This window comes from Ciconia boyciana, chromosome 5 (assembly GCF_034638445.1).
Source record: "Ciconia boyciana chromosome 5, ASM3463844v1, whole genome shotgun sequence".
NCBI classification, from domain to species: domain Eukaryota; kingdom Metazoa; phylum Chordata; class Aves; order Ciconiiformes; family Ciconiidae; genus Ciconia; species Ciconia boyciana.
In genome coordinates, this window is record NC_132938.1 from 297,667 (window position 1) to 311,090 (window position 13,424).

The following is a 13,424-nucleotide window of genomic DNA, read 5'->3' on the forward strand; positions in this document are numbered from 1 at the left end:
GCTGGCTCCCCACTTTATTCCGAACGCCCGAGGGGGTGCAAAGCCCTGAAGGAGCCGAAGGCGACGGCCGCCCCCGCGGGGCACAGCCCTGGCCCGCAGCCGGCCACCCCCGGCACCGGGACCTCCGGGGTGGGCACCGCCCCCCCCCCGCAGCCTCCCGCTCCGGGGGACCCCGAGCAGGCAGGACCCCCGCGTCCCCCGGGCCGGCAGTCCCCGCACCCAGGGCAGAGCCGGGGCACGCGGGGGGCCGGCGGCGCAGCCCCCCTGCCAGGGGCCGCAGACCCTGCGGGGCAGCCCCCCAAGGCACAGCCGCTGGCGGCCGCAGGAGGGGGGACCCCCACCCACGGCGGCGGCAGGAGAGGGGCAGGGCCCGCTGCCTGCAGAGGTAAAAGGCACGGGCAGGCGAAGGCAGCACGGGCAGGCGAAGGCAGCACGGGCAGGCGAAGGCAGCACGGGCAGGGCGAAGGCCCCTGCACAGCCCCCGGCAGCCACGGTGCCAGGGGAGAGCGGGGGCCCCGCTGCCGGACCCCCGGCAGCCCCCCTGCCCAGCAGAAGGCAGGCGGCTGCGGGTGACCCGGCTCCTCCGGTCGGGGGCTGGGGGGCAAACGTCCGCGGGGGCCGATGCCTCCCCGTCTCCGTGCCAGGAGGGCTCCGCTCTCGGCGGGCGCCGCGCACCCACCCAGCGGGGACAGGCAGGGAGCCCCGCGCCGTCCCACGGCTGCCGTCCGCGGGGCAGCGGGCAGGGCCGCGGCAGGGCCGAGGGGCCATCTCCTCCGCTGCCGTCAAGGTGGGGAGAGCCCCCGGCTACAGGAGCCCCCCGGGGGGGACACCCACCTCACCGCGGGGCTCTGGGTGCCGGCGGGGGGACGGGGTGGCATGGGAGGGGTGCTTGAGCTGAAGCGCCAGCCTGCTTCCCTCCACCTCGGCATCCTGGGGGGAGAAGGGGGGGCCGAGCTGTCAGCGCCGCCGGGGCAGGGACAGGGAGGGGGCCCTGCGTCCCACGGCGCGGCGCCCACCCCCCGCTCACCTGCATGGCTGCGTAGGCCATTTCGGCCGCCTTCTTCTGCGTGTAGTTGATGAAGGCGCAGCGTCTCTCCGGAAGCGTCCGGATGAAGCGGATCTCCCCGAACCTGCGGGGTGGCACGTTGGAGACCCCCCCCCCCCGCCCCGTGCCTCCCTCGCAGGGTTTGCTCCCCAGGCCAGGAGTGCCGGGGAATGGGGACAGACACGGGGCTAGCAGGACAGTGGGACGGTGACGTGGGGCAGGACAGACACGGGGCTGGCAGGACACCGGGACACGGTGTCTTCGCACCAGGATGGTGACGTGAGACAGGACAGGTGTGGGGCTGGCAGGACACGGGGACGGTGACGTGGGGCAGGACGGGCGTGGGGCTGGCAGGACAGTGGGACGGTGATGTGGGGCAGGACAGGCGTGGGGCTGGCAGGACACCGGGACGGTGACGTGGGGCAGGACGGGCGTGGGGCTGGCAGGACAGTGGGACGGTGATGTGGGGCAGGACGGGCATGGGGCTGGCAGGACAGTGGGACGGTGATGTGGGGCAGGACGGGCGTGGGGCTGGCAGGACACCGGGACGGTGATGTGGGGCAGGACGGGCGTGGGGCTGGCAGGACACCGGGACGGTGATGTGGGGCAGGACGGGCGTGGGGCTGGCAGGACACCGGGACGTGGGGTCTTGGCACCGGGACGGTGACGTGGGGCAGGACAGACACGGGGCTGGCAGGACACCGGGACACGGTGTCTCGGCACCGGGACAGTGACGTGGGGCTGGACGGGCGCGGGGCTGGCAGGACGCCGAGGGCCGGGGGGCTGGGCGCGGAGATGCGCTCACCGGCCGAAGCAGCCGTGCAGCACCTTCTCGCTGACCCTGGCGGTGACGTTCCCCACCCAGAGCGGGTAGCAGTCCCTGCCGAACCACACCGGCGTCGCGGCAGCCGGCTCCGTCCCGCGCGCCAGCCCGCGCGCCCCCCAGCTCCGCGGGAGCGCTGGGACCCGCCCGCTCCTGCCCGCTGCCCCCAGTAAGCGCCAGTCACCCTCCCACCAGCCCCGGCCCTACCTGGCGGGATGGGTCGGGGGCAGCGTCGGCTGGCTACCGGCCGCGGCCCGGCCCTGGCCTTTCGGCTGGTTCCTGGAGCTCACGACGGTCACGAAGCCGCTCGCGTCCGTGTCCCAGCAGCTCCTGCTCGCCCACTCCCCTGCCGAGAGGTAGGGACGGGCTCAGCCGGCTCCGCAGACCGGCACGGCACCCGCCGCGGGCCAGCGTCCCCCCGTCCCGTCCCCCCCTGCCGAGACCCCCTCCAGCCCCGAGACCCCAGCCCAGGTCCCCCCGTCCCCGTGCTCCCCGCTCCCTTACCGGAGGGAGGCAGCGGCGGCTCCCCAGCCTCCGGCAGGGACGGGGACGCGGGGACCCCCCCCGGGCCGCTCCGGCCGCGGGGGCTGCTCTGCTGTGGGGGGAGAGGAAGGCGGTCGGGGCCCGCGGGGCGGCAGCGGGGGCCGGGGGGCCGGGCGGGGGCCTCACCCGCAGCAGGGCGCGGCAGGCCTCCAGCTGCGCGGCCGCGTCGGCGTTGGCGCCGTCCAGGCGCAGCAGCTCCTCGAACGTGCGGGCGGCCTCGGCGTAGCGCTGGGCGCGGCGGAGAGGGGCTGAGCCCCCCAGCTGGGCAGCTCGGCCCCGATGGCACCCTGCAGCCCCCCGCCCACCCCACAGCCCCGGCACCCCACAGCCGCCCACCCAGCAGCCCCCCACCCAGCGCCAGTACCTTCAGCCCCCCGCCCAGCCGCAACACCCCACAGCCGCCCACCCAGCAGCCCCCACCCAGCCCTCCCAGTCCTGGCACCCCACAGCCCCCGCCCAGCCCCAGCACCCAGCAGCCCTCCCACCCCCTTGGCACCCCACAGCCCCCGTCCAGCTCCGGCACCCCACAGCCCCCCACCCAGCCCCAGCACCCCACAGCCCCCCGTCCAGCAGCCCCCACCCAGCTCTGGCACCCCACAGCCACTGCCCAGCCCCACTGGCACCCCCCAGCCCCCCACCCAGCCCCGGTACCTTCAGCCCCCCGCCCAGCCCCAGCACCCCACAGCCCCCACCCAGCAGCCCCCCACCCAGCTCTGGCACCCCACAGCCATTGCCCAGCCCCACTGGCACCCCCAGCCCCCTCCCAGCCCCAGCACCCCAGCCCCCCCCCCACCCCCGGCATCCCACAGCCCTCCACCCAGCCCCCACCCAGCCCCACTGGCACCCCCAGCCCCCGCCCAGCCCCGGTACCTCCAGCCCCCGCAGCGCCTTGCCCTTGCGGAAGAAGCCTTTGGGCCACCCGGGCTGGAGCCCCAGCGACACCTGCGCGTCCCTGAGCGCCTCCTCGTAGCGCCGAAGCTTCTCGTAGCAGTAGGAGCGGTTCCCGAAAAGCCTGCGGGGAGAGCGGGGCCGCTGCTGCTGGGACCCCCAGCCCCTGGGGAATGCCGGTCCCCGGCCCCCCTCGCTCACCGGTGCTCCCGGGGGTTCAGCTTCACGGCCTCCGTGAAGGCCTGCACCGCCTCGGCGTAGCGGCCCTTCTGGGCAGCTTCGTTGCCACGGCCTGCGGGGAGAGCGTCTGTCGCGGTTTAGCTTCGGTCGGCAGCTGAGCCCCACCCAGCCGCTCGCTCACACCCCCCCGGTGGGATGGGGGAGAGAATCATAAGAGTGAAAGGGAGGAAATTCGTGGGTTGAGATAAGAATGGTTTAATAGTTGGGAAAGAGAGGGGAAAAAAAAATAAATAAGAATAATGATAAATTGTGATGAAAAGGAAAATGGCAAAAGAGACAGAGAGGAACAAAACCCAGGGAATAAAACCAAGTGATGCAACCGCTCACCACCCGCCGACCGATCCCAGCCTGTCCCCGAGCAGCGATCGCTGTCCCCCGGCCAACTCCCCCCAGTTTCTATACTGGGCATGACGCCATATGGTATGGAATAGCCCTTGGGCCAGTTTGGGTCAGCTGTCCTGGCTGTGCCCCCTCCCAGCTTCTTGTGTGCCCGGCAGAGCAGGGGAAGCTGAAAAGCCCTTGCCCAGTGTAAGCACTGCTCAGCAACAACTAAACCCTCCGTGTGGTAGCAGCTTTATCCTCATACTACACCCAAAACAGGGCACTGTACCAGCTACTGGGAAGAAAATTAACCCTATCCCAGCCGAAACTGGAGCCCCCCGCCCGCAGCGGGGACACGGGCGCCTGCTGGGGATGAGCAGCAGGGAGCAGGGCCGCAGAGGAGGCAGCGGCTCCACCGTCACCCAGCCGCAAGGGAAAGAGGCCTCAGGGACAGCCCGGGGTCACAACGGCCTGCGAGGAGCCGTGCCGGCGAGGACCCCCAGCACAACCCCCCCCGCCCGGGGCAGAGCTCCCCGCGGAGCTGGGCAGTGGCAGGGCAGAGCCCCCCCCACGCCCACCCCCTTTTCTCTCGCTGCCCGGGGGGCCCGAGGCACCGACCTGCGAGGATCAGGCTCTGCTCCACCACGCTCGCGTCCAGGGGCGCAGGCTCGGGCTCGGGCGCCTGCGGGGCGGGCAGGCAGGGCAGCGGGGGCTCGGGGGGCGGCGGGCAGGTCCCTCCCCGGGGCCCCCGCGGGCTCCAGCTCACCTTCCCCAACGCCCTCTTGCTTGGCTCCGCGTCGTCCGTCCTGGGCGGCTTCTCCTTCCCCGGCACCGGCAGCCTCACGCCCGCTTTCTGCCGGGCTTTGAAGATGAAGGTGCAGCTCAAGTCCAGCTCATCCTGGGAGAGGCAGGGTGGGCGAGGCGGGCAGAGCCCCAGGCCCGTCCGCGGGGCAGGCCCCGCGCCAGGCTGGCACCCGCAGCAGCAGCAGCAGCGGCAGCGCTCACCTCCATCTCCTCCGCCCTGGCCGAGCGGCCTCCTCCCTCCTCTCCCGAGGAGGCCGCGCCATCCCCGAGGCACGGGGAGGGGCTGGGGCCCAGCCCGCCCTCCCCCTCCTCAGCATTGCTGTTTCGGGGGTGCCCGGCGCCCGCGGAACCGCTCGGGGACGAGGTGCCCTGGAAGGGGAGGGCAGCACTTGAGGCGGCTGCGGGGCTCTGCCCGCCCATCCCTCTTCTCCCCGCGGCCGCGATGCCCCACCCTCGGACGCTCGCGGCACCCCCGAAACCGGCACGGAGACGCCGAGGAGACCCCCGAAGGCAGCACGGCCCGGCTGCCGCAGCGCCCACGGCCAGGCTGGGGCGAGGGGCCGGCGCAGCCGCTCACCGACTCGGTCTCCCGCTTGCTTTTCAGCTCTTGTCCCAATTTTTCTCGTTTCTTCCGGTCTTTCTGCTTCTGGAAAGCGCAGAGGGCCGTGAGCGGGCGCCAGGCAGAGCAGCGCAGGCCCACGCCCGGCCCCACGCTGCAGCTCTGCCTCGGCGCTGCTGAGGGGTGGGAGCAAGCCCCGGGCTGCCCCCCGAGACGCGCTTCCCCCCCCAGGGCAGCGGCGAGGCGCAGGAGGCAGGGAAACGCAGGCAGCCGCCCGCACGCGGCGCACCCACCTTCTTCTTCAGCTTCTTCTTCTCCGCTTTCTTCTTCATCCGCTCCTCCTCCGCCACCAGCTCCCGCGCGTTCCTCTCCGCTTCCTGGGGCGGCGATGCCGTGAGCCACCGACGCCGGCACCGCGCCACGGCCGGCAGAGCGGGAGGGCCCCGGGCGCGCCCACGGCAGCGCTGCCGGCCCCCCCGACGGGGGCGGGAGGACGAGAGGGACCGGAGGACGCGAGGCGGCCGAGCCGGGGAGCGGGATCGGGCAGCGGGCAGCCCGCGGGCAGGGAAGGGCTCTCACCTCGGCCGTCGGCCGGTGCCGCCGGGGCGCAGGCAGCCTGTGCAGCTTGGCGTCGAGGGCGCTGGGGGACGGGCGAGCGGCCGGGGGCTCCTCGCACAGGAAGGATCTCCTGAAGCCGCAGAAGTTGTAGGGCGGGTCGCTGTCCTCGCTGGAGCCCTCCCAGGGCTGGCTGAGGCCGCTCCACTCCTCCTCCTCCTCCCCGCCGGACCCCTCCAGCCGGCTGGGGCAGTACCAGAAGCCGGGGCCTGGGCAGGGAGAACGGGGGCCGTCGGCGGCGGCTCCCGCCCGCCGGGACCCCCGGTAGCCGCCCCCCCACGCCCCCCACCGCTCCTCCCCACTCACCGCGGCCGAAGGCGGCCCGGGCCCCGGACGCTTCCCCCATCGCGCTGCGGTTCGCCGGGCGGGACGCGGCCTGCGGCGGCACCGGGAGCTGGGGCGGCGGCACCGGGCCGGGGAGGGGGGGGGGGAGGCGGCCCCCGCCGCCCCCCGGGCCCCCGCCTACCTGCCGCCGGCTGCGCTCGGCCTCAGCAGCGCCGGGGACAGAAGGGCGCTGCGGGGAGCGGAGCCGGCCCTGAGCCGTCGAAACGAAACCGAAACCGAAACGCAGCGGCGAGCACCGGCCCCCCTCCGGTCACCGGCCCCGCTCCCCGCCGCCCCGGGCCGCCGGGGCCCAGCACGCAGCCTCAGGGGCAGGCAGCGGGGACAGCCCCGAGCCCGGAGGTGCCCAAGGCCGGCCCGGCCGGGTCCCGCCTCCCGCCCGTCCCCGGCATACGATCCAGGCCGCCGCCGCCGCCGCCACCGGCCACGCCGGAAGTGGAGCACGACGCGGACCGGAAGTGCGGCACGGCGCAGCTGAGGCCGCCCGTCCGCCATGTTGGGTGCGGGCAGGACGGCGGCCCGCAAGGCCCTCACCGAGCAGCACCGGAGCTCCGCGTCGCCTCCCGCCGTTCCCGCCTCCCCTCGAGCCGCCGGCCCGGTTGTGTCAGGGCCGGGCACCGCGGCGCTGCCCTCCCAAGCGGGTCAGCCCTGCCCGTTCCTCCGGATTAGCGCGGGCGCGGCCTAAGCCTATTTCCTCCCGCCGCCCCCGGGGATGGCCCAGCATGGAGGACGGCGGCCCTGAGCGACGCGGCGGGGAGCCCTGCTCGCAGGTGAGGCTCGGAACGGGAGAGGGGACGCGGGGGGATACCGGATACACCTCGGGCCCCGGGCCCGAGGCCGCGCTCAGCGTCTCCTTGACAACGCCCCCCCCGAGGGGGCGTGGTCTGATGAGGGGGCGTGCCTCCGGCGGCATTGCGAGGGGCGGGGACATCTCCCCCGAGCCACGCCTCCCTCCGCTAACCCCGCCCCTTCCCCGCTAACCCCGCCCCTTCCCCCGGCGGGAGGGGGCCTGATCCCTCCGCGGTCCCCTCGCAGGGTGAAGGCGATGGCTCCGGTCTCAGCGGCCTCATCCTCCTCCTCCTCACGGCCCGCCCGGCCCTGCCCTCCCCGGGGGATGGGGCTGCCCGCGGGGAAGCCGCTGAGCCAGGTGAGGGGCGCCGGCCCAGGCCGGGGGGGGAGGGGGGTGTCCTTCCCCCCCCGCCCCCCCCCCCCCGGTGGCCCGGTGCTGGCAGCCCGCCGTGTCCCCACGACCCGGTCCGGTTCGGGGAACGGCTCGTAGCCCAGATCTGCTGCCGGCTGGCCTGAGCCTCCCCCCGGCCACTGATCCCCACGGGGCCGGAGGGGGGAACCCTGATGGGGGACGGCATCCCGAGGGCGGCTGCGGGGGGGGGCAGGACGGGTGGCAAACGCCGCACAATTAGCGTGTAATTAACGCGCAACGTGTACGTGAGCGCGGCCAGCACCCAGCAGGAGCAGCCCGGTAGCCCGCTGGGACGGGTCCTGCTCTAGGAGGGGCTGGGGGCTCCCCGGGTGCCAGCGCCGGCAGGGCCTGGGGCGGCTGCGGAGCGGCGTGGGTGTCCCGCTGTCCCCTCCGGGCGCCGGGGTGGCCGCGGGCAGGGGGTGCCCCCCGCGTTGCCCCGCACCGAGGGTCCCCGTCCCCGCAGGCAGCAGCTCCCTGGGGGGCCTGGCCCGCTCCCTGCAGAAGGCGGAGGCCGCGCTGCGCAGCTGCGTCAGCCCCGGCCTGCGGCGCCTGCTGCCCCTGCGGCCCCGCGAGCGCGGCTGCGATGGCGAGGACGAGGACGAGGACGAGGAGGCGCCGGCCCTCCCGGCCGCGCTGGAGCAGAGCTTCCCGGGGCTGCGCCGCTGCCTCTGCGTCTGGGAGGACCCCCACACCGAGACCTTCCGGGGCCGCGTGCGGCCCCAGCCCGGCGACAGCGCCGCCGCCTTCTCCTACCACCCCGTCCACCCGCGCGTGGCCGAGCGCGGCGCCGTCCTGCACGCCCTGCTGCGGCACCGCCACCACCTCCGCCTCGCCCGCGACTACAGCCGCCGCTTGAAGGCCTCCTCCGACTTCCTCCGCCGGCTCCTGGTGCTGGCGGAGCGGCCGGAGCTGCCGGCCGGGGAGCCGGGGGCCGCCCGGCCGCTGCGGGGGCTCTGCCAGGAGCTGCGGACGCACGCCGGCCACTGGAGCGGGCTGCGGCGGCGGATTCGCGGCGACCCGTGGCTGCGGCCGCTGCTGCTGCGCGGGCATGAGTCGGTGGCGCGCATGCGGCGGGCACTGCTGCTGCTGGCGCTGCACGCCGCGCGGCTGGCCGAGCGCCACGCCGAGGCGCGGCTGCGGGGGCTGGCACGGGCCGGCCCCGCCGCCGCCCCCTCCCCAGCGCTGCTCTCCGACCTCTTCCAGGGCCTGGAGGTCTACAACCAGGTGGTGGGCGACCTGGCCCTGGAGCTGGACATCGCCGGCTGCCGTGGGGCCGCCGGGGACCAGCCCCACGCCTTCCCCGCGGCCAGGGTGCTGGGGATACTGGCGGCTGAGCGGGGCCGGCTGGCGGCTGAGCGGCTCCAGCCCCTCCTGCAGCCGCGGGACGGGGGCGGCGGGGCAGAACACGTCTGCTGGGAGGACGCCGCGGTGCCTTGGCCCCTGGAGCGCGGCACCGCGGCGGCAGACGTGGCATCCTCCGTCCGGGAGGAGCCGCCGGGCCTCGCTGGGGAGCTGCAGGCGCTGTGCAGGGAGGAGGAGGAGCTGATGGGCCTTGTCCTGGGGGTGCTGGTGGCCGCCGCCGCCGGCCTTTGGCACCACGTCCTCCGCGGGCCCAAGCAGGAGAAGCCGGAGGCGGCGGCGGAGAGCCTCGAGTCCCCAGAGCTGCTGGCGGACGGCCCGGGCGTGGCCACTGCACCGAGCTCTCCCGGCTGGAAGTCGGCGCGGCGGCCGGACGCCTCCCGCGCGCCGGCAGCCGAGGCCCTGCACGGCCGGTACCGCCCGCTCTTCTGGGGGGCTGCCGGTGCCGCGCTGGGGCAGCGCCTGGGGCTGCCGCACCGCGGGGCGGGCGGGGCCGTGGCTGCGGCGCGGGAGCTGAGCCGCGCTCTCGCCCAGGGTAGGCGGGGGCCGGGGCGGGGGGCGGCGGTGTCGAGGCGCGGCCCCCCAGGACCCCTCGGTGCCGCCGCGGGTGGCGCCGGCCCTCACGCCCCGTCCCCCTGCAGCCCGCGTGCCCCGGGAGTGCGAGGAGGAGCTGGGGCGGCTCTGCCTGTGCCTGCTCTGCCGCGGCGTCCTCTGGAGCTGGGAGCGAGGTGCGGGGCGTGGGGCACGGCGTGTGGGGCACCGGGTGTGGGTACGGGGCGTGGGGTACCGGGTACGGGGCGTGGGGTACAGGGTACAGGGTGTGGGGTACAGGGTGTGGGGCACGGGGTACAGGGTACGGGTGTGGGGCATGGGTATGGGGTACAGGGTATGGGGTGTGGGGCACGGAGTACAGGCGTGGGGCATGGGGTATGGGGTACAGGGTAGAGGTGTGGGGCACGGCGTGTGGGGTACAGGGTGTGGGGCACGGGGTACAGGCGTGGGGCATGGGTATGGGGTACAGGGTAGAGGTGTGGGGCAGGGGGTATGGGGTACAGGGTAGAGGTGTGGGGCAGGGGGCGCCGGCAGGGGGGCGCGCAGGGCTGCTGACCGCTGTCCCCCCGCAGACTTCGCCCGCGCCCTGGCCTCGGCTCTGTCCGACACGTGCTCGGGGGAGCCGGCGGCGGCGGCGGGGCCGGCGCGGAGCAGGACGGCTCGGCGCCTGCAGCGGCTCTACCCGGCGCTGGCCTTCGCCCTGCGCTGCCTGCGGCCGCTGCCCGCCCGCCTGCCCGGTGAGCGGGGCCTCGGGGGACGGGGACGGCGACGGGGGGCATATCCCGGGGGTCCCCTCGGGGCCGCCCCCCCGCGGCCCGGCGACCGCCCTCACCCCCTGCCTCCCCAGGCCGCCCGCCCCACGCGCCCTGCCTGCGCCTGCAGGTGCTGGGCCGCTGCCTGGCCACGGCGCAGGCTGCCTGCTGCTGGCTGGTGGGCAGAGCCTGCCGGTACCTGGCGGCCTGGGCCCTGCCCCAGTTCCTGCTCGTCGCCCAGGGGGACCTGCAGGTAGGCGGGGGTGTGGGGCCGGGGACCCGCGTGTGGGGCCGGCCGTGGGGCCGGGCCCTTCCTCTCGCCCGTTCCTCTCGCCCGTTCCTCTCGCCCCCTCTTCCAGCTGCTGAAGACGGAGACGGAGGGGCTGGCGGGGCTGGCCAGCGGGACCTTCCCGGAGCCCGGGGCCGGCTCCCCCCCGCCGCCGCCCCCCCCCGCCCCGCCGTCCCACCGGGAGCGCCAGCTGTGCCGGCAGATTCGCTCCGCGGCCGCCAGCATCCAGGTACGGCCCCGCCGCTGCCGCAGGCGTGCCCTGGGGGAGCCGGCCACCCCCGCGGCCACCCTCGTGCCGGCCGCCCTCGTGCCACCCCCGCTCTGCCCCCCAGCTCTTCTCGGGGGACGCGCTGAAGATGTTCTCCACCAACTGCAAGCGGGTGTCGGCGGAGATCTTCGACCAGACCATGCCGCTGGGCAAGCACTGGAGGGTCGGCCTCCGCGCGGGTGGGTACGGCCGCCTGGGCGCCGGGCGGGGCGGCGGGCAGGGCTGAGCGGGTCCCTTCCCGCAGACCTGCCCAGCTCCCCCAGCGCCTACGCGGCGGCGGCGGCCCAGGCGGTGCTGGGCCAGGTGCTGCAGGGCGCCCGGCTCCTGCCCCGCGACGCCCAGGCGCCCGCCCTGGCCCGGGTGACCACGGCTTTCCTGGAGGCCTGGATGGACCACATCCTGGCCCGGAGGATCAAGTTCAGGTACCGGGGCGGCGGCGGCGGCGGGGCCCGTTTGGCGCGGGCGGCTGCCGGGGCAGCCGCACTGAGCGCCGCCGGTGCCCCCCAGCCTGCAGGGAGCCTTGCAGCTGCGGCAGGACTTCGAGCTGGTGCGGGAGCTGCTGGGCTCGGAGCGCTACGGGCTGGCCCCCGAGACCCGGCAGTCCCTGCTCTCCCTGCGCGTCTTCCAGCAGATGGACGGGGCCATCCTCTGCCTCCTGCAGCAGCCCGGCGGGGCGGCCGGCGCAGCCCCCCGCCCCTGGCACTCCCTGCGCCGCTGCTGTGAGTGAGGGGGGACGGGACGGGGGACGGGGACCGGGACGGGGACGGCCCCCGCCTGCCGCGCTCGGCTCCGCCGCCCCGTGGGCTGCGGCCGTGCCGGGCCCCGGCAGATGGTGCCGCTGTCGGGGAGCGTGGGGCGGGGGGGGCGAGAGCCACCTCTCGGCGTGGCCCCCGCTGCCGTGAGGGTCCGGGATCCCCGGCACGGACGGGCCCTGGCTCCCCCCGACTCCCGTCTCCTCTCCCCCGGCCAGGCTCGGACAACGGCGGCCACGCGCAGGAGCCGGACGCGGGCAACCTGCGCGGCCTGGAGACCCTGGAGGTGCCGGCGGCATCGGGGCCCCCTCCGTCCGTCCCCGGTGCCGAGGCACCGCTGCGGCTGCGCAGCGGCGTCCCCGAGTCCTACCTGTCGGGCAGCCAGCAGCAGTGGCTGTCGCTGCGGCTGCACCGGGCCCGGCGCTGGCGCGTACCCGGTTTGCCGTGCGCCGGCAACGGCCACGAGGCCTGACCGTGCGAGGGTGGCAATAAAGCGGGGGGGCCGAGCCGGGGTCCCCGTCTCTGCGTCTGTCCCCGTGTCGCGCCTGTCCCCGGCTGCGGGTGGGAGTGGGCGCCCCCCAGCCCCCCCAGCCCCCCGCGATGGCTGGGGCACGGCTCCTGCTTCCTGCCTGCTGCTGCCTGCACCCGCTGCTGCCTGCAGCAGGCTCGGCCCGGTCCCGGTTCCCGGGCCGCCGGGCGAGGGGGGTAGGGGGCCGTGGCTACCGGAGCCCCCGGCGTGACTACTGCTCCCATGATGCCGCCGCCGCCCCCCCCCGGTCACTTCCGCCGCGGGGCGGGGTCGGACCGAGCCGCTCGCCCCTTCCCGGTCCCGGTCCCGGTGCGGCCCCGGTGCCGCCCGCCATGGCCGTCCCCGCCGCCGAGCTGGGCACCGCCGACCGCGTCCCGTTCGCCACGGCAAGTAACGGCAGCGGCACCGGGCCCAGCCCCGCACCCGGCGACCCGACCCCCCCACCCCGGGCTGAGCCCCCGGTGGGGGACCGGGACCGGTGCTACGTGCGCGGAGCGGGACCGGGGGGGGGGGGCGCGTCGGTGGGGCTGGGGGGGTCCCACGGAGGTCCCGGGGAGGGCGGGGGCACTTGGGGGGGGTCCCGGGGAGGCGGGGGTGCGCGGCGGGGGCTCTTGGGGGTTCCGGGGAGGTCGGGGGTCTACGGGGGTCCCGGGGAGGCCGGGGGCACTTGGGGGGGGGGTCCATGGGGGTCCCGGGCGAGGCTGGGGGTGCATGGTGGGGGTCCATGGGGAGGGAAGGTCGGGGGTCTACGGGGGTCCCGGGAGAGGCCGGGGGCACGTGGCGGGGGTCCGTGGGGGTCCCAGGGGTACATGGCGGAGGTCCCTGGGGGGGGCCACGTCGCATCACGACGGTGCCCGCGGTGCGCAGGGCCCCTGCCCCGTGGGCGCGGAGGAGGAGGAGGAGGAGGAGGACGGGGACGAGGAGCTGCTGGGGGCCGGGGGTCCCCGCACCTGGACCCCCCAGGAGAAGCTGCTGCACGAAGCGCGGCTGAAGGCCAAGGCCAAGCGGCGGCTGCGGCGTACGTCGTCCCGGGACTCGGCCCGCGAGTCGCTCTCCGAGGGCGCCGAGCCCGGCCCCGAGCCCGGCAGCCCCAAGGGCAGGGCCCACGACCGCAGGTCCCGCATGGGCAAGGGCCGCGGGCTGCCCAAGAAAGGTGAGGGCGGCGTCCCCGTGGGGCAGGGTCCCTCCTTTGCCCTCTGTGGGGCTGGGACCCTCCCGCGTCCCCGTGGGGCAGAGTCCCTCCTTTGTCCTCCATGGGGCTGGGACCCTCCTGCGTCCCCGCGGGGCTGGGACCCTCCTTTGCCCTCTGTGGGGCTGGGACCCTTCCACATCCCCGTGGGGCAGGGTCCCTCCTTTGTCCTCCGTGGGGCTGGGACTCTCCCGTGTCCCCGTGGGGCAGGGTCCCTCCTTTGTCCTCCGTGGGGCTGGGACTCTCCCGTGTCCCCGTGGGGCAGGGTCCCTCCTTTGTTCTCCGTGGGGCTGGGACCCTCCCGCGTCCCCGCGGGGCTGGGACCCTCCTTTGTCCTCTGTGGGGCTGGGACC

At 76.0% G+C, this 13,424-nt stretch overlaps 4 protein-coding genes across 11 annotated transcripts in view; 3 read left to right on the forward strand and 1 right to left on the reverse strand.

The window, feature by feature from the left end:
• TTC31 (tetratricopeptide repeat domain 31) lies at nt 1-7,130 on the reverse strand. Of its 5 annotated transcripts, none has more exons than XM_072862109.1 (16): nt 6,989-7,130; nt 6,145-6,214; nt 5,803-6,047; nt 5,517-5,600; nt 5,242-5,310; nt 4,866-5,033; nt 4,627-4,758; nt 4,479-4,542; nt 3,501-3,591; nt 3,282-3,423; nt 2,538-2,639; nt 2,373-2,460; nt 2,076-2,214; nt 1,851-1,925; nt 1,028-1,130; nt 1-930 (listed from the first exon to the last, which is right to left on the reverse strand). In XM_072862109.1, exons 1-16 carry the CDS (start codon nt 7,109-7,111, stop codon nt 805-807), a joined length of 1,821 nt encoding a protein of 606 aa, XP_072718210.1. In that variant the 5' UTR covers nt 7,112-7,130; the 3' UTR covers nt 1-804. The 5 variants fall into 5 exon arrangements, with proteins under 5 accessions (XP_072718210.1, XP_072718209.1, XP_072718213.1 ...); XM_072862108.1 differs by having other exon boundaries at nt 2,373-2,463; XM_072862112.1 differs by lacking the exon at nt 6,989-7,130 and adding an exon at nt 6,715-6,835 and having other exon boundaries at nt 2,373-2,463.
• Nucleotides 6,815-11,939, forward strand: CCDC142 (coiled-coil domain containing 142). 3 transcript variants are annotated; one of them, XM_072862100.1, is made up of 11 exons: nt 6,815-6,950; nt 7,216-7,327; nt 7,845-9,275; nt 9,382-9,468; nt 9,865-10,029; nt 10,140-10,297; nt 10,404-10,562; nt 10,666-10,780; nt 10,846-11,023; nt 11,109-11,320; nt 11,572-11,938. In XM_072862100.1, the coding sequence occupies exons 1-11, from the start codon at nt 6,903-6,905 to the stop codon at nt 11,823-11,825; spliced, it is 2,919 nt and encodes a 972-aa protein (XP_072718201.1). In that variant the 5' UTR covers nt 6,815-6,902; the 3' UTR covers nt 11,826-11,938. The 3 variants fall into 3 exon arrangements, with proteins under 3 accessions (XP_072718201.1, XP_072718200.1, XP_072718199.1); XM_072862099.1 differs by having other exon boundaries at nt 7,845-9,468; nt 11,572-11,939; XM_072862098.1 differs by having other exon boundaries at nt 7,845-9,468; nt 10,666-11,023; nt 11,572-11,939.
• RTKN (rhotekin) overlaps nt 11,935-13,424 on the forward strand; it is a 21,754-nt gene continuing 20,264 nt past the window's right edge. The window contains exon 1 of the mRNA XM_072862106.1: nt 11,935-11,946. The gene's annotated coding sequence lies outside the window, so the exon portion shown is untranslated. The remainder of the gene's footprint in view (nt 11,947-13,424) is intronic.
• Nucleotides 12,115-13,424, forward strand: part of LOC140651945 (programmed cell death protein 4-like) — a 4,364-nt gene continuing 3,054 nt past the window's right edge. For both annotated transcript variants that reach the window (XM_072862114.1, XM_072862115.1), the window contains exons 1-2: nt 12,115-12,268; nt 12,750-13,035. In XM_072862114.1, the coding sequence (XP_072718215.1) occupies nt 12,215-12,268; nt 12,750-13,035 (340 nt within the window). In that variant the 5' untranslated portion in view covers nt 12,115-12,214. The remainder of the gene's footprint in view (nt 12,269-12,749; nt 13,036-13,424) is intronic.